The following is a 12,412-nucleotide window of genomic DNA, read 5'->3' on the forward strand; positions in this document are numbered from 1 at the left end:
GGACAAGACATTAAAGCTCCAGACAGTGGTGCGGCAGTGTCAGAACGAAGCAACCACGACAACCAGACAAGTCATGAGACTGTTGGGGTTTTTAACCTCCACAGCCCCGGCAGTATATTGGGCACTAAAACATATAAGACCGCTACAGCTATGGCTGCTGTAGAATTGGAAAGGAGATCAGTCAGTCCTAGATCAGACCCTATGCATACCAGAAAATATAAAGCAATCTTTGGATTGGTGGGTTCAGGAGCCCAATCTAATACAGGGTCGCTTGTGGAGGTGTCCAGTAACAAAGGTCCTGACAACAGATGCCAGCCTCACAGGTTGGGGGGCTCACATAGAAGGCATTTATTTACAGGGGACTTGGCCAAGGGAGGTGATAGTTCAGTCTTCAAATTATCGAGAATTACTGGCGGTAAAGGTAGCGTTAATTCAAGCGACAGACAGGATAAGGGGCCACCATATTCAGATCCGGTCAGACAACATGACAGTTGTCATGTATCTGAACAAGCAGGGTGGAACAAGGTCAGAACGGCTGTTGAGACTAGTGCTGGAGATATTAGATTGGGGAGAGCAAAATCTTCAGTCAATTTCAGCAGTGCACCTCAAGGGATCCCTAAATACCATGGCGGATCTGTTGAGCAGAGAAAAATTGTCCAATTCAGAACTAAGTTTAAATCCAAATATATTCAAGGAATTGACACAAAGATGGGGCCATCCGCAGATAGATCTGTTCGCCAATTGGGAGAACACACACTGCAACCAATTTTTCTCATTAGACCCAAGAGGAGCTTTGGGGGTAGATGCGTTGGCACAGACATGGGACTTTCAGATCGCCTATGCATTCCCTCCAATCCCTCTATTATCAATAGTAATGCAGAAGCTGAGATCAACTGCAATGTATCTGATACTGATTGCACCCAATTGGCCAAAACGACTCTGGTTCCCCATGTTAAAATCGATGTTAGTGGACAAACCGATCCAGTTGAGAGACAGACACAACCTTCTCAGAAAAGAAGGCGAATGGATTCAGATTCCCAATCTTCAGCTGACAGCGTGGTTTCTGAGGGGCAAATCCTAAAGAGAAGGGGGCTATCGGACAGAGTGACAAAGACGATATTAAACAGTAGGAAGAGTGTTACAAGAGCAATCTACCTAAAATATTGGAAGACCTTTTGTAAATGGAAAAAGGAATCAGGCCTGAAATCAAATAGACTGGCTACAGTACTAGAATTCTTGCAAGATGGAATTGACAAGAAAATGGCATTGAGTACATTGAAAGTGCAGGTTGCAGCCCTTTCAGTTTTTCTTAATAGGCGGTTAGCCTTGGAACCCTTAGTTATCAGATTTTTGAAATCGGTAGAACGGTCCCGGCCGGTAATGAAACATTCATATCCAAGTTGGGATTTGACTTTAGTTTTAAACAGTTTGATGAGTGATGATTTTGAACCATTGAACGAAATTCCATTACGATTCTTAACAATGAAGACCATTTTTTTAGTAGCTATTACCTCAGCAAGGAGGATAAGCGAGCTGGAAGCTCTAAGTTCGGTTGAACCATTTTGCTCCATTTTTCATGATAGAGTAGTCCTGAAGACGGCAAGTGAGTTCTTGCCAAAGGTCGCTACCCTATCCAATAGGATACAGGAAATCGTTTTGCCATCCTTTTGTAAAAATGCCACTGATCCTAGAGAGATTAGATGGCATAAGTTAGATGTCAGAAGATGTTTATTATTTTATTTGGATAGAGTAAAGGAATTTAGGAAATCTACAACATTATTTGTTAATTTTTCGGGTGCAACAAAAGGGAAGAGCATGTCTAAAGCCTCTATAGCAAGATGGATTAAAGCCTGCATTAATGAAGCATATAGACTTAAAGGAGTTCCCTGTCCAAAAGAAATAACAGCACACTCAACTAGGTCAGTTGCAACTTCCTGGGCTTACAGAGCTGGAGCTACGACAACCGACATCTGCAAAGCGGCAACCTGGAAGACGGCGAATACCTTCATTAGACACTACAGGCTGGATCTGCTATCAGCGGAAGAACAAACTTTTGGAAGGAAAGTTCTTCAAGCTGTAATCCCTCCCTAAGGTTAGTGCTGCTTATTGCATATCATCTCATATGTAGCACCTGTCCTGGAGGGTTATTAAAAACAGCATTACCAGGTAAGCTAATTTTGGTTTTCCACTGCAAAACGCAAGTGCACACATTTGCGTTTTGGACCAATTTTGATGTGCTTTTTTATGCGTTTTCGTTTTTCTGATTGGCAAGTGTTGTCTTGATTTTTGAAAATGGATACTAGTGGTTAAATCAATACAAAACGCAAAACTCATTTCTATGCATTTTTCATGCGTTCCTATACTTTACCTTAAAATGCAAAATGCATCATAATCGCATAGACATGCGTTTGCGTTTTTTTTTGAATCGGAACGCAGCAGTGGAAAAGGCCACCCAAGATTCTTATTTTAAACATACTGCGCTTAAGAAACAGCAAACACATGCGTTTTGCATTTTTGGCAAAAACGCAGGTAGTGGAAAAGGGCCTTTAGTCATAACCAAAAGATAATCGCACACACAAACTCCTAATAGGTAAATAGCCCCAAACCACAGATCAAGGGAGGGGGCTCAACTTAAAAGGACAAATGCATAACAACGTAATTTAATGCATACAAACATTAATACCATAGAGCAGGGGTCCCTGGCATGGATAACCGGTCCCAAACAGGGCTAAGATTTCAATGATCGCGCTCCAGAGGCAATTCAAGTGATCTTCAAAGGAGAAGTCCATGTTTTTACTTTTTAATCAGGAATCGGGAATTCTTTATTTCGCCAAGCATGACTGGGTCATGCCCGGAATTGGATTTGGCACAGTACATAATAGCTCAGGAAGAACAACGATAGGTAGTATAGAACAGCAAGAACAGAAAAGTTGACACTTAACACTATACACAGAGGACAAGTTACATCTACATTATTGTAATACATTTGCGTTACATACTAGGCCAGCGGTTCACATTACCCGTAACAGTTCCAAAAGTCATAGAATGGCCAGTCAGCAATTAGTTTTTTTTGCTGATGGGAGTATGTGAAGGGAATTAAGGAGGCTGACGGCCGAGGGGAAGAAAGATTTACTGTGTCTGGCAGTCCTTGTGGAGAAGGCCCGAAGCCTCCATCCCAGTGAGAGCTGACAGAATTGGCGGTGGCCCGGGTGAGAGGGAACATTAGCGATCCTCAGCGCCCTCACTCTTAGCCTTCTCTTGTGTAGGAGGTCAAGTGCAGGGAGAGGTCTTCCAATGACCTCTCCGCTGCCCTGATGACCCTCTGAAGTGTGAGCCTGTCGCTGGCGGTGGTGCCGGAGTACCAGACCAGGATGGAAGAGCAGAGAATCGATTCAATGGTGGCAGAGTAGAAGCTGGTAAAGATCTCTGGGGCCATGACTAACTTCCTCAGCTGACGAAGGAGGTAGAGTCTCTTTTGGGCTTTCCTTTGGGTGGCGGTGATGTTGGGCCTCCAGCTGAGATCACTGGAGATGGTAGTGCCCAGGAGACGGGCGCAAGGCATTCTGGCCACTTCCGTACCATCAATGTGAATTGGAGGTGGGGTGGGAGCGGATTTCCTGAAGCCAACGATTAGCTCGACAGTTTTTGCGGTGTTGAGCACTAGCTTGTACTCCTTGCACCAGTGAGAGATTCTCTCCACCTGCTGACAGTACTCCTGGATGTTGTCCTTGGTGACGAGACCAACAATGGTGGTGTCGTCAGCGAACGTAATGACCTTGACCGAATCTGCCTTGGATCTGCAATTGTTTGTGTAGAGGGAAAACAGCAGTGGAGACCAGACACAGCCCTGAGGGGCCCCTGTGTTCGTGGTCATAATTTGTGAGTGGATCTCACCCAGCCTGACAGATTGGGTCCTGTTGGTGAGAAAGTCTGTGATCCAGAGGCGCAGGCTTGGGTGCACACCAAGTGTGGCTAGTTCTTCTTGTAGGATGCGCGGACAGATCGTGTTAAACGCCAAGCTAAAGTCCAGGAGTAGTATTCTGGCGTACGTGTCTGGTCTGTCCGGATGGTCATAGATGAACTCCAGGCAGATGTTTATTGCATCGTCAGTGGACCTGTTTGCCCTATAAGTCTAGAAAGGGCAGGGTGGAGATCTTGAGGTTGGAAAGAACTGCTCGCTCCAGAGTTTTCATTATGATGGACGTAAGGGCTACCGGCTTAAAGTTGTTCAGCTCAGAGGCTCCCTGCTTCTTAGGGACAGGTATGATGGTCGACCTCTTAAAGCATCTGGGGACTGTTCCTTTGATTAGCGATTTGGTGAATTGTGACTTATGCTCCAAAATCTGGTATTTTACTTTCCTAGTTGTCTCCCCATATAAACTTTGCCAATGACATCACAGGTGGTGATCAGAAAAGGAGACAAAGATGTATCCTTTTTATACTGTCTATGAGGGTGTGAATTCACTCTAGTGTCAGTATGAATGAATATAGAAAAGAAAACACATGAGGTCCAGAGATTTCCTCTTCACTGGCAATACCTTGGAAATATGAATAACGAGAAATCTGCAGCTCGTTTGTTATCACCTTTGGCTTGCCGCATTATGAGATAGTGTATTAGTGTTTGCTATCCTTAGTTGGGTTGATGAACAAAATGTATAATCAGTGAAATACTGCCAAAGATTACACTGAATAATAAGAAATGTCCTGTCTTATTGTTAACATGCTGAATACCATTGCAACACTTCAATGCTGGACAATATGGGACGCATTGCAGGCTTTGCTATTCAGTGGTTGTGAATCTTATCTGTGCTAAGAGACTTTTCTTTTCAGCTGCAGTACGCTTTTCGTGCTATAATTGGGCACTTGAGTGTTCTTGACAAAGACTCCGGACGGTATTTATATTTAAGTAATCCTTCTAGTGGGTTTAAAGGAGGTAAAGCAAGAACGAGGCTGCCTAACATACAGCCTTATCACTCACTCCCCTAGACAAGATCCCAATAGACCCCAAAAATGTGGTCTGTGTTGCTCCCACCTTCTGGTCCCACCCTTGTCTTCATATTCCAATCTCTGGATTGCTTGACAAGCCAGAGTTTTGTGTAGCAGGCCTGTGCCAGGAATGAGGCCCATTGGAGCCTTATTCCAGGGATCAAGTGGTAAGGGAAATTTTAGAAGTTGCTCATGATGCAGATATTTATTTTCATCTATTTTTAACCCCACTACAGTGTTTCTTTACAGAATTCCTTTACAGTGAACCCGGGGGGGAAATAAACTGACGAGATAAACAATTGTATTTATCTTTCTACTCCTGAAAATTATTATTTTTTTTTTTTTTAGATATTCCATGGTTTTATTTTATACTAGCAGACCCACGGCGTAGCATACGCCACATAAGAGGGTAGCGGGTAGGAAGGGGGTATTGTGCACAGCGGCACCTGGTTCCCCATCTGCGCTCGCCGTCTAGCTTAAGCTCAGCAGCAGCTGCCGATGCTATTAGTAAGAGGCAGCGGGCGGGGATGACTCACCTCTTCCACGTTCCATCGTGTGTTCCACTTCCTGCAATGCTGCCTCTGTATTGTAAGTGCATTGCAGGAAGTGACGACAGTGAAACGCACGCTGGAACGCGGAAGTGGTGAGTCATTCCCCCCCCCCCCCCCCCCCCCCGCTGCCTCTTACGAATAGCGGTGGCTGCTGCTGAACTTAAGCTAGAGGGGGAGCACAGATGGGGGACCCAGGTGGGGGTGGTGGGGTCCGACCCCACCCCCCCCCCCCTCCACGCCGTTGTGCCCAATAACACCTTCCTGCCCACTACCCCCTCCAGCTCGGCGGCAAGTGTAGGACCGCCCCTGGGGGCAAGGCGCTACTTCTTCTTGTTTGGACCGGCCCTGGGGGCAGGGCACTACTTCTTCTTGCTTGAAGGTTGAGGCACATAGCCTATTATACAGTATATATCAGGGGTCTCAAACTCCATTTACCTGGGGGCCGCAGGACGCAAAGTCAGGATGAGGCTGGGCCGCATAAGGAATTTCACAATCGCGGCGCATCGCCGCCTCTGCCCGCCCCTCTCACTCTTCCTTCACATAGAGAGAGGCGGCGATCCGTGCGGCGATTGACGTCAGGAGGGGCAGAGCTGAAGCTGAAAGCTCTGCCCCTTCCAGGAAATGCCAGCGGATTGCCCCCCGGGCGATTTGGGGGCTCTGCAGCCCTCGTTCAGCGGCGGGGATGCGGCGGATTGCTTGGGAGCACTGAAGCAAACTATAAGGAAGCTTTTGCCGGCGAGGGCCACAAAATATTGTATCGAGGGCCGCGAGTTTGAGACCCCTGTATATATAGATTTACACATTTACAAAGCAGATTGAATATTTTGTTGTCTTTGCTCAGTGGCAGCCTATTAGGTGTCCCTAAATGAAAATACATTAACTATTGTTTCTGCCAGGAAAACTAGCTGTAATTTGCTTATCAGTAATGTTTACTATTTTCCCAACAAGGTACCCACAAGACAGAAGCTGACACTTCTATGCCTAAAAATGAACTCTTTCAGGCAGCAAAATAAAACAAGCAAAACAGTGGCTATTAATGTTTTGCACTGATCTCGGCCTTTAAAATGTTCATTTTGCCGAAAAATGTGTACACTTTTAGAACGGCTCACATTCCTCTACGTAAATCATATTTGACCTAAAAAAAATGTATTTCCTACTTTGTTTGGAAGGGGAAAAAAGTTAGAGTCCCTTATAAAGTTATGATACTTCCTTAAAAACTAGAAGGAGTGTAGGTCCGCGCAATCGCAGAAGACCCCGACTGACGCGACTTAGCCTGTTACCGGGGCTGATTATGGCTGAACGGAGGCAAGTATCAAATCTTTCTTTTGCAGCGTCTTAAAGGTTCCTGTCTCCAATTACCTAATAATCAAATCTGTGCTTTTAACACGGTAACCTTTTGTTAAAGATCCCCCTAACAATGCGGACTCTTTGTTACCCCAGTTATCCCACTCTCAGTCCTCAACTTGATTCCTCCTCACCTAAGCCTTTTGCCCTGTTATAAAGTTAAAATATCTTATTTGAATGATATTTTTTAAGGGTGCTGAACTTAAATAATTTGCAGATCTCCAAATGAAGTTTCATCTCCCCCAATCACAATTGTTTACATTCCATAGAATCTATGATATACATTAAAAGAAAAATCAGAATTCTTGTTATTCCTAGCCAAATATTAGCAATACTTCATTTTAAAGTAAATCAGAGCTGATGACATGAAAAATCAATACTTAACCAGGGATTACTCCAGCCCCATAAGCACATGTGAGTCCCTAGTTGTCCTCCCACGGTCTGCCGGTATCAATCAGCTCCGGTAACAGGCTCAGTCGGGTCCAGTCTGGGTCTACATACTATGTACTGTATGTATAATTTTTTTTTTTTTTATGTTTAAAGCTGCTTACTTTTTTTCTACTTTTAAATATTAGGGAGTCCTGAGAAGAAGAGATCAAATCCAAGCTGAACTGGATGCCAAAGTTGATGCTCTGGTCAATAAGAAGGCAGACAGAGAGATTGTGAGTACTTCCCTCCTTACCCATTCTAAGACATTATAAATTGCTGAACTTAAAGGGAAACCGTAACCAAGAATTGAACTGCATCCCAATCAGTAGCTGATACCCCCTTTTACATGAGAAATCTATTCCTTTTCGCAAACTGATGATCAGGGGGCTCTTTATGGCTGATATTGTGGTGAAGCCCCTCCCACAGTGTGATGTCAGATCATGGTTCTGACGTCACACTGTGAGAGCCTTGTTGGATTGTGGGAAATAACAGCTGTTTAAAGCAGTTTCCAACTGGGGAAAAAAGCAAGCAGCATCTCCTTCCACTGACCTCACCTGCCAGCAGTAAAAATGTCACCATGTGATAAATGTCAGAATGTAAGCCAGGGAGAGGAAAAAAAATGTACAATGGGCAAACACTGACTAAATCATTTATACATAATTATTGTAAAAATGAAGCACTTTTTTAAATTACATTATTTTCACTAGAGTTCCTCTTTAATAGCAAGCCAAGTGTTTCACTTTGCCAGTAGTAAAGTTATCGCCACTTGTGATCCCTGGCGGTAACCCCGACCTACACTCGGGGTAGCCACTGCAGAGGATTACATGGCCCGAGAAGGAATTTTTTGAATAAAACTTGTTGTAAACCTTGTAGCTAGCACTAGGCTAGCTACCTGTGTACCCCAAGTCCCTCCGCTCTGCTCCGATCCCCCCGATCGCCGCCGTCATACGTACCACACACACACACCCGTCCCCCCCCCCCCCCCCCCCGGACCCCGGGATCGCGGCTGGATAAATATAAGCTCCAGCGATCGGGGGGATCAGAGAGGTTCGGGGGGGACTTGGGGGAAACAGATAGCTAGCCTAGTGCTAGCTACAAGGTTTACAACAAGTTTTATTCAAAAAAATTACTCCCGCGGACGCAACCACCGAAACTGCGTACCGCCAGGGAGGTTAAGAATGTAAAACAGATGCAAATAGTTTAGAGTTCATGCAGGATTATGTAAATTTTGTATGCAAATGTATGCAGTTTGCAAATTGACCAATCTCCTTGGTGAAACTTGATTGATCCATTTTCAAGCTGCACACATTGGCATACAAAATTCACATAATCCTGCATGCACTCAGAATTCTTTCCGTCTCACTGACATTCATGGCAGATCGGCAGGTCGAAATGATTACTTCCGACATTTCCAGTCAGCTCCCGATCGATGATGGGATCGATTTTCCGATCACTGCTGCACAAAATTCCCTCATCAATCGGTAGTTAATCGTATATGTTGAAATTAATATTTTTTGACCTGTCAATATGCCCCAAAATTGAATGGTGTGTACCTAGCATTGGAGGTAAAGAAATGTATTCACTAAACGGCTGTGAAATTGCGATGCGCAGGAAGTGTACGGCAACTTCACTGGTACTTCCAACCAGTAACATGTGTTGCGAAGGTTACCTAGGCAACACATACATTGCCAGGGTAGTACGAGCTGCGTTAGGTAAAGCGGGTCATACAAATTTCACAATACGTGCTAACAGAGTGCACAAATATTTTACGGATATTTAACCTCCTTCACAGTAACCCCAAGTCAGGCTCGGGCTGGAAATCCACAGCTCAGAGAGGTAACCCCGATCCTGACTTGGGGTAGCCCCCAAGAGGTATGGAGACACAGCATGGCAACATTTGCAACTCTCCTCCCGGGCATCCAGACGCTGGCAGCCATTATTCTTCCGGTCCTCGGAGGCTCTCGATCCCTCTAGTGAGATTGCCGTCTGTCGACATGACAACAGATGGCAATCTCACTATAAGGATAGAGCGCCACCCGCTGGGCAGAGAGATAACTATACTGTATATGCATAAAGGTCATTTGAAGTATAGGTTTCATTCACTTCTTCATTTATTTTAAGTCCAAGGAGGGAATTGCTGTGGGAAGGACATGAGATGTTTGTAAGCATTTGCTTTGTATAATCAGGACATTTAAGCAAATAATAACATAGAAGCAATTTCTTCCCTGGGAGAATATAATATCTGTTCAGCTGCAGAATGTCAGTGCAGATAATACTGTAAGCTTATTAATAATGAGTGGTGGCAGCTTTGTTTCTTTAGGAGTTATTCACACGTTGCTTTGTGGTGCGTATGTTCCCTTGCGGTGAGAATCAAAAATAAAAAAGACCCAGAAACACATTTTTGTGATGCTTCACATCTTATGTTAGGTTGTTATCTCAGCTTGTATAATTCTTCCAAACATCACCTGCTGGTCAATTAGAAGAACGTCTGTGTCAAGCAGTGATGGATGCTGGGTAAAGCCTGTGGACAACATCTGGAGAGCCAGTACTGCAGCTAATTAATGAACCAGTAAAAGAAAGAATTACACACAGAAAGGAGCCCAGTAACAAACCTAGATTAAAGCTAACTACTCGCACAGGGCAGCTGAAGACTTGGCAGGAAAGGATCAAAAAACATCAAACTCACCTTTATTCATACAAGAAGCTTCAAATAAGCATTCATCCATAATGTGTGTCTTTTGAAAATGTGTCTAAGCAAATTCTACAGATGGAGATGCTAACTCAACACTTATACTTCATTTTAGAAGGATAGCACTCTTGTCTTGTGCCATTCCAGTGTGGGCTATGGATGGAGTTTGTATGTTCTCATGTTTGAGTGGTTTTCCTCCGCACACTCTGGTTTCCTCCTACATCCAGAAACCATACAGATAAGTTATGGTGACAGAATTGCGCAGACCAGTTGCTGAATGTCTGCATAGACAGTTGTACGCGGTAGGAACAGAGGCGCTAAAATGACAAAACATACGATATGTATATTATAAAGATAAAAATCCTCCCCATTGAATAGTCAGTAAGATATTATCATCAAAAATTTTTTAATAAGTACTCCATAGTTGCAATGCGTTTTGTGGGTCGCAGCCCGCTTCTTCAGGCAATAAAATCAGGAGTGCCCGAGCATATCCGCGTGCATCTGCGTGCACGCCAACGGTCACCAAAATGTGCTTGTGCGGCTGCCGGCGGCTCCACACGTGCACTCCTCGCCCGACACAGACGCAGCCCATGGACTTATATTACGTAGGATTATTTCATATTATATTCTAGAGTTTTAAATGTAGTCATCTGTATTTCATTTATTTACAGCACTTTTTATAGCAACACATGCTTGCTTTCTCATTCTAGCCCCTCTGGAGAGTTATATTTGTTACAGGGTAGTTGTACACACTGCTTAATGTGCAATGTAATGAGAGCCTGTGAGGTGTGTGTTAAATATTTGGAACTGTTGTCTTAAAGTTTTAGTATTTCTTTTCAAACAGTATTTCTTTTCAAACTGTGTAGAGAGTACAAGTCGGTACATCTAATCATGATCATTCAATCTGCCCAATTAGAAAACAATTGTAGATGCCAGCAGAACATGTAAGGTTTTATTTTCTGCCAAATGCATATGCAGAAAAACAATCTGTAGTATTTTTAGATTGTTCTTCTCCAGAAGTCTACTGACATTTTTTATGTGTATTTTATGTTGTTGTTATTATACATGACTGCATTAAGCTTAAAGCAGAGCTCCAGAAGAACATTTTTAAGTTTTAGATTGCACAGAGTCAGGTGTAGAAACGCCATCAGGCTTTTAGTCCTGTCTGTATCCCAATTGGGAGATCTCTTTTTATTTTCTCCTGTCCCAGGAACTCAACACAAAGTAATAAGTCCTCTTTTCATAGAAAACAGAAGTCACACATGTCCCCAGAAAAAATGTATTCTTGCAGGAAAGTTATCCCATGAAATTAAAAACAACCATTTGAGGGGGATCTATTTTATTTATTTATTTAAGTATTTATATAGCGCCGAGATATTACGCAGCGCTGTACAGATTATATATATATATATATATATATATATATATATATATATATATATATATATATATATATATATATATATATATATATATAGTCTTGTCCCTAACTGTCCCTCAGGGGTCGCAATCTACTCCCTACCATAGTCATATGTCTATATCATGCAGTGCATGTATCATAGTCTGGGGCCAATTTTACTGGGAAGCCAACTTATCTGTATGTTTTTGGGATGTGGGAGTAAACCGGAGTAGGGTTGCAACGGTATGAAAATCCACGGTATGATAACCGTCAAAAAAAAAATATCACGGTATACGGTATTACACAATTCTCCAGGGCTGTGGAGTCGGTACAAAAATCTTCCGACTCCAACTCCTCAGTTTATGAAACCACGACTCCAACTCAGACTCCGGGCAACCAAAATGGCCCCGACTCCAACTCCTTAGTCTAATATTTAACAGGGCTGTGGATTTTGTACAAAAATCACCAGATTCCGACTCCTCAGTTTATGAAACCACGACTCCAACTCCGGGTGTCCAAAATTGCCCAAACTCCGACTCCTCGACTCCGACTCCACAGCTCTGCCATTCTCATTTCAATTATCCTGAACCTGCATAATCTGTGGCTGGAAATGCTCATCCTTACAGCAGGAAGCTCTGCAGGGCTGTAATGTGAGCTCCGTCCTCATGCTTTAGCTGCTAACATGATTGGAACGGATCTCCCTGCTGGCGATGTCCCCTAGGCACTATTTGCCGCTCAGACGCGCCTCTGGCCGCGAGCTTTCTGTGTGTGCGTTCCAACTACGGACAGGAGCTCTCTGCATATGCGCTCCAGCCGCGGCATCACTTCCTATCTTGCGCGTTACCATCAGGCACCAATCGGCAAGCTTTGGAAGCTTGCTTTTCTAATGAAGGGAGACAGAGAGCTGGGCAATAGCGGTGCGGTGGCGGGGATGATGCGGAAGGCGGCGAAACCATTAAGAAACCGGTATTTCGATAATCTTCATGGTATGATTACCATGGACATTAAAACCGC

General features: G+C 43.9%; 1 protein-coding gene across 3 annotated transcripts in view; it reads left to right on the forward strand.

Annotated features, from left to right (window-relative positions):
- The window catches only part of SNX7 (sorting nexin 7), a 167,071-nt gene that overhangs the window by 93,968 nt on the left and 60,691 nt on the right, over positions 1-12,412 (forward strand). For all 3 annotated transcript variants that reach the window (XM_068239763.1, XM_068239764.1, XM_068239765.1), the window contains exon 7: positions 7,457-7,543. In XM_068239763.1, coding sequence (XP_068095864.1) covers positions 7,457-7,543 — 87 coding nt within the window. The remainder of the gene's footprint in view (positions 1-7,456; positions 7,544-12,412) is intronic.

The sequence above is a fragment of the Hyperolius riggenbachi genome, chromosome 6 (assembly GCF_040937935.1).
Source record: "Hyperolius riggenbachi isolate aHypRig1 chromosome 6, aHypRig1.pri, whole genome shotgun sequence".
NCBI lineage: Eukaryota > Metazoa > Chordata > Amphibia > Anura > Hyperoliidae > Hyperolius > Hyperolius riggenbachi.